The sequence below is a fragment of the Eleutherodactylus coqui genome, chromosome 6, assembly GCF_035609145.1.
Source record: "Eleutherodactylus coqui strain aEleCoq1 chromosome 6, aEleCoq1.hap1, whole genome shotgun sequence".
Classification (NCBI taxonomy): Eukaryota; Metazoa; Chordata; class Amphibia; order Anura; family Eleutherodactylidae; genus Eleutherodactylus; species Eleutherodactylus coqui.
Genome location: NC_089842.1, coordinates 231,671,879 through 231,696,328, shown reverse-complemented (window position 1 = coordinate 231,696,328; position 24,450 = coordinate 231,671,879). Strand labels below are relative to the sequence as shown.

At 45.6% G+C, this 24,450-nt stretch overlaps 1 protein-coding gene across 1 annotated transcript in view; it reads right to left on the bottom strand.

Annotated features, from left to right (window-relative positions):
* The window catches only part of LOC136571867 (scavenger receptor cysteine-rich type 1 protein M130-like), a 167,450-nt gene that overhangs the window by 45,708 nt on the left and 97,292 nt on the right, over positions 1-24,450 (bottom strand). Inside the window, exons 11-14 of the mRNA XM_066572485.1 lie at positions 23,200-23,514; positions 22,752-22,793; positions 17,312-17,449; positions 16,059-16,124 (exon numbers count right to left, since the gene is read on the bottom strand). Of these exons, the coding sequence (XP_066428582.1) occupies positions 16,059-16,124; positions 17,312-17,449; positions 22,752-22,793; positions 23,200-23,514 (561 nt within the window). The remainder of the gene's footprint in view (positions 1-16,058; positions 16,125-17,311; positions 17,450-22,751; positions 22,794-23,199; positions 23,515-24,450) is intronic.

The following is a 24,450-nucleotide window of genomic DNA, read 5'->3' as shown; positions in this document are numbered from 1 at the left end:
TTGTCCTTCAACCACTTTTGTAGATTGGTTTCAAATAGACCTTGATCTGAAAAGGTTTTTTAGAAATATGCGTTTGAAAAGTGTATTTGCAAACAGCATAGGGCCAATAGATGGTGATAGACATCTTACACAATCTAATGCCCAAACAAGGTTTGATCTATCCACAATAGGTTTGAGGAATAAAAGTCAATATCAGCCTCCAACAACGAATCATAGTCTGGAAACGTATATTTCTCTGGTTGAGAAAGATATTAGTAAACTCAGAAATCAATATCGCAGCCGTCCAATGAGGGCAAAAAGGAACCTTAGTATGGAAGAGATGAGGGCATTGCAGTTATTATCTAATGACCGTACATTAACGATTAAACCTGCAGACAAAGAGGGTGTCATCGTCGTGATGGACACCCCCTTGTACTAAAATGAGGTCTATCGCCAGTTGGAGGATAGAGAGATATACACAATCTTACGGGTGGATCCTACAATACGTCTGCAGATCCAACTTAGAACTCTACTAAATGATACACTGTTACTTGGAATAATCGACAAGGAAGTGGTTAAATACATGCATATTCAGCATCCGAGAATCCCAACGTTTTACATTCTTCCGAAGATTCACAAAAGTTTAGAGAATCCACCTGGCAGGCCTATAGTCTCGAGCTGCGATTCGCTTTTTAGCAATGCTACGAGATTTCTGGATAAAATCCTACGTCCGTATGCTGAGGGGGCCAATTCATCCATTCGTGATACTAGCGACTTTTTGGATAAAATCCAGAACTTAATTGTTAGTCCTACTACCATGCTGGCATCTTTTGATGTCACGTCGCTTTACACGTCAATAGAACATGAACGGGGCCTTGCAGCTGTTCAGCAGTTCATTCAATCATCAGGTTGATCTAACGGGTGTGTTGAATTTACCTTGTCGCTGCTTGAGTTCACGCTCTCGAATAACTATTTTGTATTCGAGGGCGTGTTCTACGGGCAGCGACAAGGCACTGCTATGGGGTCGCACACAGCCCCAGTTTACGCAAATCTCTTTATGCGCTTTTTTCGAGGAACACTCGGTGTATACATCATCCTATTGGCCCGCAGTCAAAATATGGCTGTGGCACATAGATGATATTTTCATCATCTGGAATGATACACCCTCAAGATTGCGGGAATTTCAAACAGAATTGAATACCATTAATCCTAAGTTGCAATTGACTCTTGTCTCTTCCTCTGAAAGTATCCAGTTTTTGGACGTGTTAGTGTATAAACGAGGTGATAGACTGGCCACAGACCTATTTACAAAACTTACGGATAGAAATGGTCTACTCCGTTTTGACAGCTTTCATCTGGATAGAATGATAGAATCACTGCCGTACAGTCAATTATTGAGGGTACGGCGCATAACCGATGATGTCCATGTGGATACACAGCTGAAACAGATGGCGGATACATTTTTGACTAGAGGCTATTCCCCTACATTACTTTCGAACACATTACAGAGGGTCAGGTCTGTACAACGGGAATCATTGACTTCCTCTGGACCTCGGGTCAAATCACATTCCAACAAAAGAATCCTGCTGGTGTCTACCTTCAGTGTTGCTAGCAATAAGATACGAGCTATTGTTAACAGACATTGGCCTTTATTGACGACAGCAGGGGAGGCCATCCCTGAGTTTATTGACAGATCCATTATGGCCTATCGAAGACCTATGAATTTGAAAGATAAACTGGTCAGACCGTTACCAACTCCCTCTACAGGACTCAGACAGACTATTTTGCCCCCCCCCCCCCCCCCCCTAGAGTAGGCAATTTCCCATGTTGCAGTTGTGCTTGCTGCGGAAATATGCTGAAAGGCGACAGCTTTTATCACCCGCTTACAGGTTGACGGTATAGGATCAAGAATCAATTTACTTGTACCACTGCTTATGCAGTTTATCTGATTGTGTGCCCATGTGGCAAAGGCTATGTGGACAAAGCGACCCAAGAGGGGAGAACGCATATAGCAAAATATAAGAGTACAATCCGTAACAACAACATTGCATTACCTGTTCCTAAATATTTTGCGGTAATGAAGCACAAAATAAGTCAACTCCAGTTTTGTATTATAGACCATGTTCCCCAAAACATTCGTGGGGGTGATCGTAAATTACAATTGAAAAGAAAAGAACTCAGGTGGATCCACGAGTTGGATACCCTGACCCCCAAGGGGATGAATTTGGAGTACCATTATATGCCTTTTCTTTGAGACCAAATGATTCACGACTGGTGTTCTTTTTCCCTGATTTCACTCCGATTGACTTCCCGTCTATACGTATACTATAACCTTTTGGGTGATCTCTCCTTTTCTGGTTATTCTTGGGTCACTTTTTCCTCTCTGTGTTATTTATAAATAATATGTGACATCTAATTGAAATTTTTAATGTTTTTTACAGACAAGGCAAGTTTTCATGCTGTTGAAGGACCACGTTTCTCACTTTATTTTGGACCCCCCACCATGTTTTTTGTAGTGTATGATCATCAGCGGTTACCTGGATGGAGAAATAGTTTTTGAATAGATTTCTTTCCAATTTTTCTCTGCATCATCCTAGTTCTGCAAAATATTGTTCTTTATAAGATGATTTAATTTTTTTTTTGTCTATGAATGTTGCAATATATTAGCATTTTGCTGTTTTCCCCCCAAAAAAATTCTGCATAATAAAATATTTGTTGGATAATTTCTGCTTTCTTTATCTCGGTTGTTACCAAATAGGAGGACATTTTACTCTGAATGGTATATATATATTTTTTTGGTAATTTTCTTTAACAGAATTTGGAACTATGTTGGGTTGAGCACACGTAAACATCTATATACTTATATTTGATTTATTGTTAACATTTGTATTCAGAGTTATAGTTTACATGAATCGCATATACGTCAATTATGAATATTAGGGACAGGAGAATACGGCATGTCTGATTGCTATTGCATTAACCTGCTTTGATTACTGGGAACAGCGGGAGGAGGCTGCAAGTGACGTTTGGTCACATGCTATGGCCTAGAACACATGACACCGCGTCGTATAGTGACGCAAGTCACGTGACGCTGTGATGCGCTATGCAGTTTAGTGCAGCGCCCCATCTAGCAGGTTTCAATGGGCGGTCCATGGATTGGGAATGAGTAAAGCCCAGTCACATGCCGTAGTGTGGATCATGTAACGATGTGTTGCATAGTAACGCGGGTCATGGGAATATGAGGTGAAGTGATGTCAGCAGGGGGCGGATACCTATTGTGGGTTTCTGTTCCGGGTCAACATTGACACAGGATAATGAGAAATCCCTATTCCCCAATCAGGTAACTTGATATTGTATGGCCTGGGGCTTCTTAATTATGATTGACAGCTTCTGGATCCACTCTTTGACCTACATTGAGGAGTGGGTGGAGTTAGAGATGGGACCGGTGTCTCCATACCCTATATATATGAACAGACGTGACTGTGGGCCATTTTCAGCATGGATCTCTTGTCTGGTCAAATGGTATGTACATTATGTGCTGAGGTTATGTGTATATTTTGTTTTCATAGATGTGTTTTTAATAGTTGTATTGTGAGATATGTCATTGTCTGTATACATTTTTATTTACGATGATGTTATCATTGTTTTTAGGCTTAATAAAGGCCAATCTGTGGCCGAAATGTTGCCAGAATTGGCTACATGGATCAATAAAGTTTCTGTTTTAAGTTGAATAATTAGTTGCACCTTTATATGCTGTCACATCTACAGCTTTTGGATGACGTTGAGGTTGCTAATTCACAACCCTCTGTGGCTGTTGCATTTTTTTTGTTTTAAAGAGGTTCCTCCCAATTGGGAGTTTTTTCTGCTAATCAGTGGGTGCTGTGGGCTTCTATTTTTGACAAGTTTGCATTTAACAGGGTGTCTGGTAGAAGTCGTAGTGCATCACTATTGCACAGCTAGGCCTGCTTGCGGCCTTCCTTACAATTTTTTTCTGCCTGGAGTTTGCGTTACAATACTACTCTCAGCGTTAAAGTGTACACAAATAATTCCATAATTACTTAAACCGGTCTGTGTCTGCAGTTAATTTGATGCACAGCGTACGACCAACACAGCCACTTATAGAGGGAAAGTCATATACACACTATACAGCCTGTATTCTTTTTCCAAAAAAAAAAAAAGCTCATTCGCTCATTCGTTGGGCTACCTCTGACCGTCTGCATTTTACTGGGTGTCTGGTGGGAGTTGCAGCGCATCACTATTGCACAGCCAGGCCTTTCTGCAGCCTTCCGTATTCTTTGTTTCTGCCTGGAGTTAGTGTTACAATACCGCTCTCATCGTGAAAGTGTACGCAAATAATTCCATAGTTTTTTACACCGCTCTGTGTCTGCTCTATTTGTAATCCACCATGCTGAGGGGTAGGGGTCGAGGACGTGGACGTGGGCGAGGACGCGGAGGTCCAAGTGAGGGTGTGGGCACAGGCAGAGTTTCTGGTCCAGGTGAATCACAGCTGGCTGCTGCGGGATTAGGAGAGAGGCAAGTTTCTGGGGTCCCCAGCTTCATATCACAATTTATGAGTCCACGTGGTAGACCTTTATTACAAACAGAGCAGTGTGAGCAGGTCCTGTCGTGGATGGCAGAAAATGCATCAAACAATGTATCGACCACCCAGTTTTCTACGCAGTTCACTGCTGCAACTCTAAATCCTCTCGCTGCTGCTCCTCCTTCCTCCCAGCCTCCTCACTCCCTGAAAATGACACATTCTGATGAACAGGCAGACTCCCCGGACTGTTCTCGGGTCCCTGCCTTCATTGGGAAAAAATGGTTCCGCTCTCACCTGAGGAGTTTGTCGTGACCGATGTCCAACCTTTGGGAAGTTCCCGGGGTCCGGGTGATGAGGCTGGGGACTTCCGGCAACTGTCTCAAGAGCTTTCAGTTGGTGAGGAGAACGATGATGATGAGACACAGTTGTATATCAGTGAGGTAGTAGTAAGGGCAGTAAGTCCGAGGGAGGAGCGCACAGAGGATTCGGAGGAAGAGCAGCTGGACGATGAGGTGACTATCCCCACCTGGTTTGCTAAGCCAACTGAGGACAGGTCTTCAGAGGGGGAGGCAAGTGCAGCAGCAGGACAGGTTGGAAGAGGCAGTGGGGTGGCCAGGGGAAGAGACAGGGCCAGAGCGAAGAATCCCCCGACTGTTTCCCAAAGCACCCCCTCCCACCAAGCCACCGTGCAGAGGCCTAGGTGTTCAAATATGTGGTTGTTTTTCAGTGAGAGCACGGACGACCGACAAACAGTGGTGTGCAACCTGTGTCGCCCCAAGATCAGCCAGGGTGCCACCACTACCAGCCTCACCACCACCAGCATGCGCAGGCATATGATGGCCAAACACCCCACTGCCTCTCCCCCTGTGCCCCAACCTGCTACTCAGATGCAACCCCCCTCTCAGGACACAGGCACGAGTGCCTCCCGGCCTGCACCCACACCCTTATCTCCGCTGTCCTTGACCCAATCCAGCAATGTCTCTCAGCGCAGCGTCCAGCTGTCGCTAGCGCAAGTGTTGGAGCGAAAGGGCAAATACGCTGCCTCACACCCACATGCTTAAGCTTTAAACGTGCACATTGCCAAATTAATCAGCCTGGAGATGCTGTCGTACAGGCTTGTGGAAACGGAGGCCTTCAAAAACATGATGGCGGCAGCGGTCCCACGCTACTGGGTCCCCAGTCGCCACTATTTTTCCTGGTGTGCCGTCCCAGCCCTACACCAGCACGTCTCCAGCAACATCAATCGTGCCCTCACCAACACGGTTACTGGGAAGGTCCACTTAACCACGGACACGTGGACAAGTACTGGCGGGCAGGGCGACTATATCTCCCTGACGGTTCCTTCCTTGGTGCTGGTATCTGCGGCGGTCTATGCCACCTCCACTAAACCCTCCCCCTCCTCCTCCTACGCAACCTCTACCTCTCAATTAAGAAATGGGAGCAGCACGTCGCCAGCATTGGGTGTGGTGCGGCAGCACAGTGGTGGGCAAACGTCAGCAGGCTGTGCTGAAACTACTCAGCCTAGGTGACAAGAGGCACACGGCCCCCGAACTGTTGCAGGGCTGACAGCGCAGACCGACCTCTGGCTTTTGCCGCTGAGCCTGCAACCAGGCATGGTGGCGGCTCTGCAGCCCCTCACACGTGCCACGCCTGGCCCACGTCTTCAATCTGGTGGTTCAGCGGTTTCTGAAAAACTACCCGCACTTATCTGACCTGCTTGGCAAGGTGTGCTGCGTCTGTGCACATTTCCGCAAGTCCACCACGGACGCTGCCACCCTGAGGACCCTGCAACATCGATTTAATCTGCCAGAGCACCGACTGCTGTGCGACGTGCTCACACGGTGGAATTCTACGCTGCACATGTTGGCTAGGCTCTACGAGCAGCGTAGAGCAATAGTGGAATACCAACTCCAACATGGGCGGCGTAGTGGTAGTCAGCCGCCCCAATTCTTTACTGAGGAGTAGGCCTGGATGTCAGACATCTGCCAGGTTCTCAGAAACTTTGAGGAGTCTACCCAGATGGTGAGTGGTGACGCTGCAATCATTAGCGTTACCATCCCGCTGCTATGGCTGCTGAGAAGATCGCTGCAAGGCATAAAGGCCGACGCTTTGCGGTTGGAACAGGAGACGGGGGATGACAGTATGTCGCTTAATAGCCAGACCACCCTCATGTCTATATCTCAGCGTGTTTTGGAGGAGGGGAGGAGTGGGAGGAGGGGGAAGAGACAGCTGGGCACACTGCAGAGGGTACCCATGTTGCTTGCCTCTCATCTGTTTAGCGTGTATGGGCTGTGGAGGTGGAGGAGGAGGAGGAGTATCCTGAAAGTCATCCTCCTAGCAAGGACAGCCATGTCTTGCGTACCGGTACCCTGCCACACATGGCTGACTTCATGTTAGGCTGCCTTTCTCGAGACCCTCGCGTTAGACGCATTCTGTCCATCACGGATTACTTGGTGTACACCCTTCTCGACCCACGGTACAAGGAGAACCTTTCCACTCTCATTCCTGAAGAGGAAAGGGGTATGAGAGTGATGCAATACCACAGGGCCCTGGTGGACAAAGTGATGGTAAACTTCCCATCTGACAGAGCTAGCGGCAAAAGGCGCAGTTCGGAGGGCCAAGTAGCCGGGGAGGCGCGGAAATCAAGCAGCATGTTCAGCGCAGGTAGGGGAACACTCTCCAAGGCCTTTGCCAGCTTTATGGCTCCCCAGCAAGACTGCATCACCACTCCCGAGTCAAGGCTGAGTCGGAGGGAGCACTGTAAAAAGATGGTGAGGGAGTACGTAGCCGATGGTACCTTCGTCCTCCGTGATGCCTCTGCTCCATACAACTATTGGGTGTCAAAGCTAGAGACGTGGCACGAACTTGCGCTGCATGTTTTGGAGGTGCTGGCTTGCTCTGCCGCTAGCGTCTTGTCAGAAAGGGTGTTTAGTGCAGCTGGAGGAATCATCACGGATAAGCATACCCGCCTGTCAACTGCCATATGAACCATAATATCTTGTTGGTTGCATAATCTCTTATAACTTTGAAATTAAACCAAATTTATGCTACTGAATAATATGAAATCCATCCCCCATTGCTGTATAAAGACAAATGTTCTATACTAGTATAATCGTTTTGATAGACATGTGTTTTGGGCTAGAACTCTTCTCTAATAGATTTTGCATTATGTGTATCCATAAAATTGTGATTAAGTGATTTTTCAAACAAAATGACTTCCACCCTTAGGCTGCATTCCGACGAACGTATATCGGCTCGGTTTTCACGCCGAGCCGATATACATCCTCCTCGTGTGCAGGGGGGGGAGGCTGGAAGAGCCCAGGACCAGGAACTGAGCTCCCGCCCCCTCTCTGCCTCCTCTCCGCCCCTCTGCACTATTTGCAATGAGAGGAGGTGGAACGGGGGCGGGGCTAAGTTCCGGGAATTAGCCCCGCCCCCATTCCGCCTCTCCCCATTGCAAATAGTGCAGAGGGGTGGAGAGGAGGCAGGGAGGGGGCGTGAGCAGAGTTTCTGCTCCTGGGCTCTTCCAGCCTCCCCCCCCCCCCCTGCACAGGAGGACAACGTATATCGGCTCGGCGTGAAAACCGAGCCGATATACGTTCGTGTGAACGCACCCTTAGGGAACAGGGTGAGAGGTGTTTTGAAAGAAGAAACAAAGGGTTAATAATCAGGTGTTTTTAATTAGTTTCACTATTTAAATAGGCTAGCAATGTTATTTGTAAGAGGTGATCAAGGCTCATGAGGAGTTGAAACTAGTCCTCTGAACCTGTGACTTTTATATGCACAGATTACAATAAAAGGAGTTTTTATTCACGGCACTTCAAAGTTCCCACCTGTTTGATTCTGCTTTACTTATAAACACCACCGGATCGAGTGGCTAATGAAGTATGTGAGTATACTCCTGCATGTGAAATATATGCTGCAAGACTAAGTGGATAAGACGAGGTGAGACTTTTTCTGCTGCTTTACACTTAAATGTTACAGGGGTCTACCTACACTTCTGCTACAAAAATGTTACAGGGGTCTGCGTATACGGCTGCTCCAAAAAGGATACAGGGGTCTGCCTATACTGCTGCTACAGAAATGTTACATGGGTCTGCCTATACTTCTACCACATAAATGTTACAGGGGTCTGCCCATACTGCTGCTCCAGAAATGTTGCAGGGGTTTGATTATACTTCTGCCACGTAAATGTTACAGGGGTCTGCTTATACTGCTGCTACATAGATGTTACAGGGGTCTGCCTATCCTGCTGCCACTTAAATGTTACAGGGGTCTACCTACACTTCTGCTACAAAAACGTTACAGGGGTCTGCCCATACTGCTGCTCCATAAATTTTACAGGGGTCTGCCTATACAGCTGCTACAGAAATGTTACAGGGGTCTGCCTATACTGCTGCTCCATAAATGTTACAGGGATCTGAGTATACTTCTGCCACGTAAATGTTACAGGGGTCTGCCTATAGTGCTGCTACATAGATGTTACAAGGGTCTGCCTATACTGCTGCCACTTAAATGTTACAGGGGTCTACCTACACTTCTGCTACAAAAATGTTACAGGGGTCTGCCTATACTGCGCCTATACTTCCACCACATAAATGTTACAGGGGTCTGCCCATACTGTTGCTCCAGAAATGTTGCAGGGGTTTGATTATACTTCAGCCACGTAAATGTTACAGGGGTCTGCTTATACTGCTGCTACATAGATGTTACAGGGGTCTGCCTATCCTGCTGCCACTTAAATGTTACAGGGGTCTACCTACACTTGCCACTTAAATGTTACAGGGGTCTACCTACACTTGCCACTTAAATGTTACAGGGGTCTACCTACACTTGCCACTTAAATGTTACAGGGGTCTACCTACACTTCCCACTTAAATGTTACTGGGGTCTACCTACACTTCCCACTTAAATGTTACAGGGGTCTACCTACACTTCTGCTACAAAAATGTTACAGGGGTCTGCTTATACTGCTGCTACATAGATGTTACAGGGGTCTGCCTATCCTGCTGCCACTTAAATGTTACAAGGGTCTACCTACACTTCTGCTACAAAAATGTTACAGGGGTCTGCCTATACTGCTGCTCCAAAAAGGATACAGGGGTCTGCGTATACTGCTGCTACAGAAATGTTACAGGGGTCTGCCTATACTTCTACCACATAAATGTTACAGGGGTCTGCCCATACTGCTGCTCCAGAAATGTTGCAGGGGTCTACCTACACTTCTGCTACAAAAATGTTACAGGGGTCTGCTTATACTGCTGCTACATAGATGTTACAGGGGTCTGCCTATCCTGCTGCCACTTAAATGTTACAGGGGTCTGCCTATACTGCTGCCACTTAAATGTTACACACCGCAGTGTTTGCTGGGACAGAGCCGGACCAAGGGCCTGCTCACATACCACCCACACAGGCTACAGTGGGTCCTGGTCATGGTTTCTTGGCCTTGTAAGGCCTCCTTCTCCTCCTTCTTGGTGTCAGGAGATCAGCACTGGGCATCATGTATTTGCTCTCGTGTTACCACAGTTATCTGATACACTGGGCCAAAGAAGAGGAGCGTTATTGCATTAATGAGACGTTCAATGGTGTACTAGCATCGAAGTCCGCTTCATGCCCGCGATTGCTGAGGGTGTGGGCTGAGGCCTATGTCTCTGGGGAACTAGAACTGCGCCAGGTTGGGCCTGTGGAACTTGTTCCTGGCCAATCCAGTCATTAGAGCGGTGAAAGAAAACGTAACTGATTTACTGAGACCTTCGCAGCTGAACTAGCATCCAAATCCGCTTCATGCCCACGATTGCTGAGGTTTTGGGCTGAGGCCTATGTCCTCGGCGCAGTGAAAGTCTGCCCTGTTGGGGCATTCTGATTTCTTAATGGTTCATGTCTATAGTTGCCTAGGACTGACTTTGGTAGGGGGCAGAGTGCAGATGGCTTTCCCCTTGCGGTGTCGATTGAGCTATCCGACACCAACACAGAATGAATCGTGTGTGGACACATGGATTCCCCATTGCTATGTAACTCACGGCACCTTGGGTCACGCAAGATGGAGGCTGGGAATGAGCTTGACCCTGGGCCCGCTCACGTGAAGATCGAACGTCAATTTCTCATCAAAGCCCACAATGCTGTTGAGGAATCGCCCACCCCTTTCGAAGAGGGTCGCTACCTGGCCCTGCCAACCCTCTGCAGTGTGTGCCTCCAGTTCCTCCTCATCGCAGACGCACTTAGAAATAGACATGAGGGTGGTGTAGCTATGAAGCGAGCGTGTGGTATGAGGGCAGCTGAATGCTGGGCAGGGAAACTTTTGTGTGCGCTGTGGATGCAGGGTCGTGCAGGGGGTTGGGCAGGAGAAGAGGCAGCGGTGTGACCCCCAGGCAGTGATTGTGCTTGGTTGCAGGTAGTGTGGTGCTTTGCTAAGGTGTGCCTTGCTAATGAGGGTTTGTCCAAAGTAAAAATTGTTAGAGGGGGCGGGGGCAGACTCTTGCCCCTATTGTGGCTTAATAGTGGGACCTGGGAGCCTGAGATGCTGCCCCTGCCCTGCCCTATCCGTTTCTGTGGTGTTTCCATGGATTTTGGATGTTTTTTGGTTTTTCACAAGTGAAGACCTATCGGGGGAATAGGTCATATACAAAAATGCTCGAGTCCCCCATTGACTTCAATGGGGTTCGTTATTCGAAACAAGCTCTCGAGCATCGCGAAAAGTTCGACTCAAGCAACGCGCACCCGAGCATTTTGGTGCTCACTCATCTCTAGTAATTAAGAAAATTATAGTGCATTGCAATACCAAGAGAGGTAATGAAACGCTGTGTTATTCAGTCTCAAAAAACAGGTGGTTTTAATTCAATTTAACTACTCCTGTATTTACATATATAAGAAAGGAGAATAAATGAATCTAGTGCTCTTTTTATACCTACTGTAGACCAATAACCATGACAAGGGGGCATCCGCTATATCTAGAGGAAAGAAGGTTTCACCATTGTCACAGACGGGTCTTCTTTACTTTAAGAGCAGTGAGACTATGGAGCTCTCTGCCAAATAATTTTGTGATAGTTGATGCATTGAGCAAGTACAAGAGGGGCCTCGTTGTCCTTCTTAAAAGTAACTGTAACATCTCATTTGAGGGATATGCACAGCTTGAGGCGATGAGTTATGGATAGCAAGACAGGGTTGAATCAGTGATTGATAATATGAGTTTGGACAAAAAGAGGATAACTGAACTTAAAGGAGATGTCCCGCGCCGAAACGGGCTTTTTTTTTTTTTAACCCCCCCCCCCCGTTCGGCGCGAGACAACCCCGATGCAGGGGTTAAAAAAACCACCCGCACAGCGCTTACCTGAATCCCGGCGGTCCGGCGTCTTCATACTCACCTGCTGAAGATGGCCGCCGGGATCTTCTACCTTCGTGGACCGCAGCTCTTCTGTGCGGTCCACTGCCGATTCCAGCCTCCTGATTGGCTGGAATCGGCACGTGACGGGGCGGAGCTACACGGAGCCGCTCTCTGGCACGAGCGGCTCCATAGAAGACTGCAGAAGACCCGGACTGCGCAAGCGCGGCTAATTTGGCCATCGGAGGCCAAAAATTAGTCGGCTCCATGGAGACGAGGACGCTAGCAACGGAGCAGGTAAGTATAAAACTTTTTATAACTTCTGTATGGCTCATAATTAATGCACAATGTACATTACAAAGTGCATTATTATGGCCATGCAGAAGTGTATAGACCCACTTGCTGCCTCGGGACATCTCCTTTAAGTTAATATTAGATAACCAGAAGCACCAAAACCAGACTGGTCCCTCAGGTGGAGCACCTGCCATGAAAAGGGCGGCCCCACTATGGTAGAGAGATGGAAAGCAAGTTTGTGAGTTACTAGCAACAACTTTTCTAAACAATAAGTTTTTGACACCATCCAGTAAATCCAAATAACTATATTGATAAAGTCTCTACTGCTGAACCCAAAAATCACAGGACTCCATAGGAGATAACTCTGGCACAGCAGGGCTAGTTTACAAACAATACAACCAACATCTATATATATAAAATTGAACGTATGCGTGTCTGTCTGTGTGTCTGTGTGTGTCTGTTTGTCCTTTATGCGCTACTACACCATTCATCTGATCACCATGAAACTTTGGGAAGTTGTTGAGTACACTCCTGGGAAGATTATAGGCATAGTACAAATATTCTATGATAAATGGCGCGTGCGCCGTCGACGGTTACGACCCCCCCACGTAGATCGTTCGATTTGCATCATTGCCACTAATTCTCTCACTTACTGATGTCGTAGAAACATGAAATTTGGCACGAGCATTGACTATGTCATAAATAGGAAAAGGTAATGGGTCCCAACTCGATTATTAAATTCTATGTGCCAAAGAATTAGCGTCCAAATTTTACGCACGGAATCTAATTTTCTCACTTCCCATATCATAGAAACTTGAAATTTGGCACGAGCCATGATTATGTCATAAATAGGAAAAGCTAATAGGTCCCAACTCGATTATTCAATACTAAGCGCCCAAGTATTAGCGTCCAAATTTTACGTACGGAATCTAATTCACTTCCCAATGTCATAAAAACTTGAAATTTGGCACGAGCATTGATTATGTCCAGAATAGTTAAAGCTAATGGATCCCAACCCAATTATTCAGTTCTAAGTGCCAAAGAATTAGCGTCCAAATTTTATGTACGGAATCTAATTTTCTCACTTCCCAGTGTAATTTAGCACGAGCATTGATTATATCATAAATAGGAAAAGGTAATGAGTCCCAACCCAATTTATTCAATTCTAAACGCCAAAGAATTAGCGTCCAACTTTTACGTACGGAATCTAATTCTCTCACTTCCCAATGTCACAGAAACTTGAAATTTGGCACGAGCCATGATTATGTCATAAATAGGAAAAGCTAATAGGTCCCAACTCGATTATTCAATTCTAAACGCAAAAGAATTAGCGTCCAAATTTTACGCACGGAATCTAATTTTCTCACTTCCCATATCATAGAAACTTGAAATTTGGCACGAGCATGGATTATGTCATAAATAGTAAAAGCTAATGGGTCCCAACTCGATTATTCAATTCTAAGCGCCAAAGAATTAGCGTCCAAATCTTACGTACGGAATCTAATTCTCTCACTACCTGATGTCATCTATATATATATATATATATATATATATATATATATATATATATATATAAAATGTATATCTGTCCTTTTGGAATTACTATACTAGATATATAAAAACGAATGTATGCATGTATGTCTTCGCAGCAACGCGCGACGGGTAAGCTAGTCTATATATATAAAATTGAATGTATGTCTGTGTGCGTGTCTGTTTGTCCTTTATGCGCTACTACACCATTCATCTGATCGCCATGAAACTTTGGGAAGTTGTTGAGTGCACTCCTGGGAAGATTATAGGCATAGTACAAATATTCTATGATAAATGGCGCGTGCGTCACCGACGGTTACGACCCCCCACGTAGATCGTTCGATTTCCATCATTGCCACTAATTCTCTCACTTACCGATGTCGTAGAAACATGAAATTTGGCACGAGCATTGATTATGTCATAAATAGGAAAAGCTAATGGGTCCCAAATTATTCAATTCTAAGCGCCAAAGAATTAGCGTCCAAATTTTACGTACGGAATCTAATTCTCTCACTTCCCAATGTAATAGAAACTTGAAATTTGGCACGAGCATTGATTATGTAATAAATAGGAAAAGTTAGTGGGTCCCAAATCAATTATTCAATTCTAAGCAACAAAAAATTAGCATCCAAATTTTACGTAGTACGGAATCTAATTCTCTCACTTCCCGATGTAATTTGGCACGGGCATTGATTATGTCATAAATAGGAAAAGTTAATGGGTCCCAACTCGATTATTCAATTCTAAGCGCAAAACAATTAGCGTCCAAATTTTACGTACGGAATCTAATTCTCTCACTTCCTGATGTCCTCTATAGATATATAAAATGAATGAATGTCTGTCTGTCCTTTATGCATTACTACACCATTCATCCAATGGCCATGAAACTTTGGGAAGTTGTTCAGTACACTCCTGGGAAGATTACTGGCATAGTACAACTATCCTATGATAGGTGCCGCGCGTGCGAGCTTCGTCGACAGTTATGCCCCCCAGACAAAGAATGTTTGATTTCCATCTCAAGCACGAAAGCAAAAAGGCATTACGAGCAAGCGTGTTCAACTACAAAATGATGCATCCGCCGAACGTTTCACAAGACAATTGCTGGATATTGAGAATGCTGAGGTGAAATGAAAGCTGTGCTGCGATTGGTTGCTATTTCTTATACTGCTGTGGCAACATGAAAGCTGTGCTGTGATTGGTGACTACTTCTTATACTACTGAGGTTACAGGAAAGCTGCTCTGCAATTCGTTGTTATATATTATACCACTGAGGTAACTTGAAAGCTGCGCTGTGATTGGTTATCTAGATATATAAAAACGAATGTATGTATGTATGTCTGTCTTCACAGCAACGCACGACGGATAAGCTAGTCTATATATATAAAGACGAAAGCCCTCACTGACTGACTCACTGACTGACTCGCCAAAAGTTCTCCAACTTCCCGATGTCGTAGAAACACGAATTTAGGCACAAGCATAGATTATCTCCAAAACAGGAAAAGTAATTGGGTCCCAACTCGATTATTCAATTCTAGCGCAAAAGAATTAGTGTCGAAATTTAACGTACACAATCTAAATCTCTCGCTTCCCAATGTCATAGAAACTTAAAATTTGGCACGGGCATTGAATATGTCATAAATAGGAAACGCTAATGGGTCCCAACTCGATTATTCAATTCTATGCGCAAAAGAATTAGCGTCCAAATTTTACATATGGAATCTAATTCTCTCAGTTCCTGATGTCATTTTATATAAAGGAAACGTTGCATCGTTACCTCCCCGTGGTGTTTCCTGGGTAACGCAGAGAACTATGCAAAATGGTGAACATATGTTTTTACGGTATCTCTAAAGTAACCCTGACTTCATAAGATTTTCCGTGTGAACACCAGATAAACACCAGTACCAAATTAACTCGGGCGAAGCCGGGTATATCAGCTAGTATTATATAAGCGCTGTGGAATAAGTTGGCGCTATACAACATATATATATATATATATATATATATATATATATATATATATATATATATATATATAATCCCTCTTCGGATCTATTTCTTTATGCCTGGGAAAAAAATCCTGAGAGGTTCGAAAGCTCGTAATAACATCATGTATTTTTGATAACCATTAAAAGGTGGCATATCTATTAGATTACTTAGTTATGGCATGATAGTAAGGTGCATAATAACTGGTGCAGGTCTGCCCTGCAGTACTAGCACCAATCCTGTGAATAAAGAATGATTAAGTGAAGAACAATCACTATTTTAAAGTACACAAGCAGTCGTTCATATGCTAACAACTTTCTGTAGCCAGAGTTTTGAGCATTTATTGGGATGACAGTTGTCCTGTGTGACCAATTAGACAGCATATCCTTCTAGATAGAATAACAAGTTACTTACCCGATTTCTGGGATAAGCGCTTGTTTTTCTCCATCAATGTGAAAGCTAAATCTTCGTACACCGGATCTTGGAAAGAAATGGAAGTGAGGTTTATGAGGACTGAGCTTAGATTTTAATCTATATATATAAAATTAAATGTATGCGTGTCTGTGTGTCTGTCTGTGTGTTTGTTCTTTATGCGCTACTACACCATTCATCCGATCGCCATGAAACTTTGGGAAGTTGTTGAGTACACTCCTGGGAAGATTATAGGCATAATACAACTATCCTACAATAAATGGCGCACCTGCGAGCGTCGTCGACAGTTACGACCCCCCATGTAGATCATTTGATTTCCATCATTGCCACTAATTTTTTCACTTCCCAATGTCATAGAAACGTGAAATTTGGCACGAGTATTGATTATGTCATAAATAGGAAAAGCTAATGGGTCCCAACTAGATTATTCAATTCTAAGTGCCAAAGAATTAGCATCCAAATTTTATGTACGGAATCTAATTCTCTCACTTCCCAATGTCATAGAAACTTGAAATTTAGCACGAGCATTAATTATGTCATAAATAGGAAAAGTTAATCGGTCGCAACTCGATTATTCAATTCTAAGCGCAAAAGAATTAGCATCCAAATTTTACGTACGGAATCTAATTCTCTCACTTCCTGATGTCATCTATATATAAAAATGAATGTATGTCTGTCTGTCCTTTATGCATTACTACACTAGATATATAAAAAGGAACGTATGTATATCTGTCTTCGCAGCAACGCGTGACGGGTAAGCTAGTATATATATATAAAATTAAATGTATGCGTGTCTGAGTGTCTGTCTGTGTGTTTGTTTGTCCTTTATGCGCTACTACACCGTTCATCCGATCACCATGAAACTTTGGGAATTTGTTGAGTACACTCCTGGGAAGATTATAGGCATAGTACATCTATTCTATGATAAATGGCACGCGTGTGAGCGTTGTCGACAGTTACGCCCCCCCCCCCCCCCCCCCCCCCCCCCGCGCGTAGATCGTTCGATTTCCATCATTACCAGTAATTCTATCACTCCCCGAGTTGGTAGAAACATGAAATTTGGCACCAGCATTGACTATGTCATACATAGAAAAAGTTAATGGGTCTCAACGCGATTATTCAATTCTAAGCGCAAATGAATTAGCGTCCAAATTTTACGTACGTCATCTAATTCTCTCATTTTCCAATGTCATGGAATTTTCAGATGTGAATATGATCATTATTACTGAACTCACCTTTTTTATGCCACTTGGATTGTGTTATCAAGTAAATTATTATAATGACTGCAATACCAAGAAGGAGCAGAGAAATAATGGAGATCATAAAGAACACATTAGAGACAGTGAAAGTAGATGGCAGTGCTGGACTCTGGGCTGTAAGAAAATAGAAGTAAACTCAGAATTACAATAATGACATCTATTGTGTATATCAATTTAATATAATAAATGAACTTTCCACATGTTCTCTTTATTTTAGCTCAGCTTAATCATAATCATCTGCGTCCGGGTTTAGTACATAAGATAGCCGTAAATCATGCTATCCGATATTAATTTGTCTTATCAATAAGTAGAAGATGTGTATTACAGTCAATATAAACAGTTATACTATGTTTTATAGATATGTGTTACAGACAGTCATTCATATATTACAATCAGTCAATTTTGTGTCATAACTAGAGATGAGCGAGCACCAAAATGCTCCGGTGCTCGAGTCAAACTTTTCGTAATGCTCTAGAGCTCGTTTCGAGTAACGAACCCCAGTAAAGTCAATGGGGGACTCGAGCATTTTTCAAGCTGACCGCTGCTCCGGATGAGGGAGGTTTTGTGAAACACCTGAAAACATCAGAAACACCACAGAAACCGATAGGGAATGGCAGGGGCACCATGCATGGCTGCAGCTGAGGCTCCCAGGTCGCACTATTACACCAAATTGGGGGCAAGAGCCTGGCTGTCACTACCCTAACAATTTACTTGGAACAGACCATCATTAGAAAAGGCACACACGCTGGCACATCTTAGCCAAGCACCATACTAGCTGCAACCAAGGACAATCACTGCCTGACAAGACGCTAGCAGCAGGGCAGGTCAGCACCTCCAAGGCATACTGTGCACGTTCATGCCACGTGTCCAGCTTTGACACCCAATAACTGTATCGAGCAGAGGCATCACGGAGGACGGTGGTACGGTCGGCTATTTACTCCCTCACTATATTTTTACAGTGCTCCTTTTGACTCAGTCTTGACTGGGGAGTGGTGACACAGTCTTGCTGGGGAGCCATAAAACTGGCAAAGGCCTTGGAGAGTGTTCCCCTGCCTGCGCTGGACATGCTGCCTCATCCCCACACCTTTCCTGCTACTTGGCCCTCTGAACAGCGTCTTCTTCTGCTAGCGCTGTCAGATGGGAACTTTAGCATCAGTTTTTCCACCAGGGCCCTGTGGTATTGCATCACTCTCATACTCCTTTCCTCTTCGGGAACGAGAGTGGAAAGGTTCTTGTTATACGGGTTATATGGGTCAAGAAGGGTGTACACCTAGTAATCCATGTTGGCCAGAATGCGTCTAACGCACGGGTCACGGGAAAGGCAGCCTAACATGAAGTCAGCCATGTGTGCCTGAATCCCAGTACGCAACACATCGCTGTCCTCACTAGGAGGATGCTCCTCCATTCTCCTCCTCTTCAGCCCATACACGCTGAACAGATGAGAGGCAAGCAGCATGGGTACCCTTTGCAGTGTGGCCAGGTGTCTCTTACCCCTCCTCCTCCTTCCCCTTCCCTTTCTCTTGCTCCAAAACTATCTCTTACTATCAAGCGACATTCTGTCATCCCGCATATCCTGTTCTTACTGCAAAGCGTCGTCCTTTATGCTTAGTAGCAAAGTTCTCAGTAGGTAAAGCAGCGGGAAGGTAACGCAGATGATGGCCGCATCACCGCTAACCATTTGCATAGACTCCTCAAAGTTTCCGAGGATCTGGCAGATGTCTGCCATCCATGCCCACTCCTTTGTAAAAAACTGTGGAGGCTGACTACCACTCCACCGACCCATGTCACAGCTGATATTCCACAATTGCTCTACGCTACTCATACAGCCTGGCCAACCTGTGCAGCGTAGAATTCCAGCGCGTGGGAACGTAGCACAGCAGTCTGTGCTCTGGCAGCTGAAACTGACGTTGCAGTGTCCTGAGGGTGGCAGCATCCGTGGTCGACTTGCGGAAATGTGCGCACACGCGGCGCACCTTGCCGAGCAGGTCAGACAAGTGGGGGTAGTTTTTCAGAAACCGCTGAACCACCAGACTGAAGATGTGGGCCACGCATGGCACGTATGTAAGGCTGCCAAGCTGCAGAGCTGCCACCAGTTTATGGCCATCGTCACACATGACCATGTCCGGTTGGAGGCTCAGCGACGAAAGCCAGAGGTCGGTCTGCTCTGTCAGACCCTGTAACAGTTCGGGGGCCGTGTGCCTCTTGTCACCTAAGCTGATTAGTTTCAGCACGGCTTGCTGACGCTTGCCCACCGCTGTGCTGCCGTGCCGCGTGCTATTGACTGCTGGCGACGTGCCCACACTTCGTAATTGAGAAGCGGAGGTGGCGTAGGAGGAGGGTGGGTTAGAAAAGGTGGCATAATACACTGGAGATACCAGCACCGAGGTAGGACCCGCTATTCTTGGTGTGGGTAGCACGTGAGTGGTCCAGGGTCTGACTTGGTCCCAGCCTCCACCAAGTTCACCCAATGTGCCATCAGGGAGATATAGTGGCCCTGCCCGCCTGTACTTGTCCACGTGTCCGGCGTTAAGTGGACCTTCCCAGTAACTGCGATGGTGAGGGCATAGATAATGTTGCGAGAGACGTGCTGCTGTAGGGCAGGGACGGCACACCAAAAAAATAGTGGCGACTGGGGACCAAGTAGCGCAGGACCGTCGCCGCCATCATATTTTTGAAAGCCTCCTTTTCCACAAGCCTGTACGGCAGCATCTCCAGGCTGATTAATTTGGAAATGTGCATGTTTAAAGCTTGAGCATGTGGGTGGGTGGCTGCATATTTGCGCTTTCGTTCCAATGCTTGTGTTAGCGACAGCTGAACGCTGTGCTGGGAGACATTGCTAGAGTCTGTGGAGGACCATGGAGGTGAGGGTGTGGGTGCAGGCCCGGAGGCACTCATGCCTGCGTCCTGGGAGGGGGATTGGATCTGTGTGCCAGGTTGTGGCACAGGGGAAGAGGCAATGGTGTGACCCGGAGGCAGTAAGTGGCCTTCGTCCCACCTTTTGGGGTTCTTGTCCATCATATGCCTGCGCATGCTGGTGGTGGTGAGGCTGGTAGTGGTGGCTCCCCAGTTGATCTTGGTGTGGCACAGGTTGCACACCACTGTTCATCGGTCATCCGCACTCTCACTGAAAAATATCCACACCTTTGAACACCTAGCACTCTGCATGGAGGCTTGCCGCGAGGGGGTGCTGTGGGAAACAGTTGGGGGATTCTGGGCTCTGGGCCTCCCTCTCCCCTTGGCCACCCCACTGCCTCTTCCAACCTGTCCTACTACTGCACTTGCCTCTCCCTCTGAAGCCCTGTCTTCAGTAGGCTTAGCAATCCAGGTGGGGTCAGTTACCTCATCGTCCAGCAGCTCTTCCTCTGAATCCTCTGTGTGCTCCTCCCTCGGACTTACTACTACTTCACTGACAGACAACTGTGTCTCATCATCCTCATCCACATAATGCTCTTGAGACAGTTGCCGGAAGTCCCCAGCCTCATCACCCGGACTCCGGGAACTTTCCAAATGTCGGGCATCGGTCACGACAAACTCCTTAGGTGAGAGAGGAACCATTTTTTCCCTCTCAGGACAGGTACCCGAGAACAGTTCCTAGGAGTCTGCCTGCTCAGAATCTGTCATTTTCCTGAAGTGATGGGGCTGGGAGGAAGGAGGAGCAGCTAGAGGATTCAGAGGTGCAGTCCCTAGGCCGAGAGTAGTGGACTGTGTAGAAGACTGGGGATTTGATACATTGCTGGACGCGTTATCTTCCATCCATGACAGGACCTGCTCGCACTGCTCTGCTTGTAATAAAGGTCTACCACGTGGACACGTAAATTGTGATATGAAGCTGGGAAGCGTATGGACTTGGCACTCTCCTAATCCCTCAGCAGCCAGCTGTGATGCACCCCACCCAGGACCTTGGCCTGTACCCACACCCTCACTTCGACGTCCATGTCCTCGACCCTTACCCCTATTCCTCATCATGTCAGATTAAGGATAGAGCAGGTCCAAAATAAATTACCATACCATATAGCGCTGAAACTGTGGCTAATTCACCGCACACAGAGACTTGTAGATACCGGAGGCTCTATGCTGTGAACGGAAAAAATTAAACTGCTGTCTTGCGCTGATATCGAAGGGTCATTTACCACTCACAGAGACTTGTATATAATAGAGAGGCTGTATGGGGTGGGAGAAAAATAGAAAGCCCGTGGATAGTGCTAATAACTGCGGCTACTTCACCACACCCAAGGAAAGGGTATTGGGAGACGCTCAGCACAGGGGCAGAAAGCTATATAGCCAGTGGACAGTGCTAATAACTGCAGCTACTTCACCACACCCAAGGAAAGCTCTGAACAGGGGCAGAAAGCTATACAGCCAGTGGACAGTGCTAATAACTGCAGCTACTTCACTGCACCCAAGGAAAGGGTATTGTGAGAGACTCTGCACAGGGGCAGAAAGCTATACAGCCAGTGGACAGTGCTAATAACTGCAGCTACTTTACCGCACCCAATGAAAGGGTATTGTGAGACACTCTGCACTGGGTAAGAAAGCTATACAGCCAGTGGATAGTGCTGATAACTTCGGCTACTTCACCCAACACAGAGAATGGTATCTGTGAAATGGTCTGCAGTGGTCCAGGAAATATTAGAGTACTGTTTAGCGATGAGACCTCTGCCTAATGCACTGCACACATAGAACGGTATAGCTGAAAAGGTCTGCAGTGGCCCAGGAAATATTAGATTACTGTTTAGCGTTGAGACCTCTGCCTAATGCACTGCACACACAGAACAGTATAGCTGTAATGCTCTGCACAGGCCTAGATGCTTAAAAAAAAAATGGTGCACTACTGCTCCCAGCCAGCCACAACAGTAATGCACACGATGAGGAGTAGCCCTAAGAAGGACCGTTGGGGTTCTTGAAGAGAGGATTCTACTCTAACACTTTCCCTATATCAGTAGCAGCACTTCCCCTAACCTCTGCCAGCATGCATCTGAGGCGAGCCGCGGGCGGACCACTTTACTCGGTGGTCACCTAATCCCACCAGCCACTCACTGCTGTTTGTGGGCAGAGGGCTGGCACGTCACAGCAGGAAGTGGTAATGCCTTCCCTGCATGTTTGTTGGATAGAAAATGGCACTAAACATGCGGGGAAGGGAAATGAAATTGACTCGAGTACCGCATGGTGTTCGTCTCGAGTAACGAGCATCTCGAGTACCCTAATGTTCGAACGAGCATCAAGCTCGGACGAGTGTGCTCGCTCATCTCAACTAGCCATAACATTTCATAAATTGACTCGAGTACCGCGTGGTGTTCGTTTCGAGTAACGAGCATCTTGTTTACCCTAATAGTAGAAGGACCATTAAGCTCGGAAGAATGTGCTCACTCATCCCTAGCCATAACATTTCATAACACTTAATATTATATCTTATCACCTGGTGTTGTGGTCAGGACAGTACGAGAGAAATCGTCAGGACCTATGAGTGATAGAATCAGAAGTAATTGTCAAAGTAAAAATACATTTCCTATTCAGCAGCATTTATTATTAGAGTCTAATGATCTCTTTAGTTACTGATCCTTCTTTATGTAGCATTAAGATAGACCCCCAAATGTGATCACTCATGATGGGTAATTTGTAAGTGTGAATATGTGACAACTTCTGTCCAGAATTTATGCGTAATATATATAATCAGATCTACCATAATGTATTCCTTGCATGTCTACAGAAGCTGATCCATGATGCCTACTAAATATAAATTATTCTTACACAATATTTTTTTTATTTATCTATAATGTAGTGAAGACATGCTACAAAGTCTAAATCCAAGAAGTTGATAATTACATGAAACATTTATAATAAGGCATATTAAGACTTGCACATACCAAGACATATGACTCCAGCATCCTCCTTATGGAGACAATCACTTTTATTCCAGCGTTTAGCCCAGCAATCCTGTAGAGTTCGCTCATATCCTTTACATTGCACCTCACTCAGCCATATGGGACCTGCTCCTTTTCCATACGAGGCCTCTGTAGTAGAGTTCACAGCGGAGCCACATCCTATCTGTCTGCAGACGACTTCTGCATCCTTGATATCCCACTCATCATCACAGACTGTCCCCCATTCTCCTTGGAAGAACACCTCTACTCTTCCTGAACAGTTGTTTTCTCCCCCAATGAGATGAATCCTGTCATTATCTAGTATTATAAAGTATGCAGGTAAAGTAATAGGATATTATAAAGGAAAACTGGCTTTGTATATAAAGAGTTCATTTCATCATGAAATTCAGTAAAGCTCTAAAATACTGGAAATAGTCTCAAATTATGTATCAGCAGTTGTCCTAGAAGACACTCCGAGGTAGACTCGACCTGCTCATTATTGCTGTAATGCTCCAGCATTTTATATAAATTTGCACCCAACACATATAGTAAAATCACAGAGGTGAGAGGAAAAAATGTACAAAGACACAACTCCCAGAAAAGGAAGCCAAAATTTGGATCACCTGATACACTGCAGGGCAGGCTCAATCACCATATCCCCCAGTAGCATGCAGAAAGCTAAATTGCAATATGAGGGAGCTAAATGTTAGCTGCACACTAACGTGCAGTCATTGAACTCAACCCAAGATTGGGGGAGGGGGGGGGGGGAAATCAGAAAACATAGTCCGCACATGTGAACTGATACCAAGGATGCTAGCAATACATACCTGCGCGACACAATACAGGAATATAACCCCTATTTGCAAAGCAGTGGATTGTCCTGTATTACCACAGCGCACCACACTGGCAGAGCATGCTGGTCTCCCCCAGCATATATAGCACACTGCATGCAAAAAATAGACTGATAAATATGGGTGTTATGGTGAGTTCGCACGAGCATGTTTTTGCATACATACGCACGTACAAAAACACACTTGTATTTGCAACATTGCATTCCCTATGGTGTGTTCACATGTCCGTACTTTGCAGGTGCATGCCTTCAAAGATAGGACATGCGTGTACCACAGGGAATGCACGCATTGTATTCAATGGAGCCGTGGCTGCTGCTGGCGGCTCCATTGAAAACAATGCTCTGCCTACATCCCTGCATTCTTTTTCAGGGAAGGGCTTCACATATAAGCTCTTCCCTGAAAA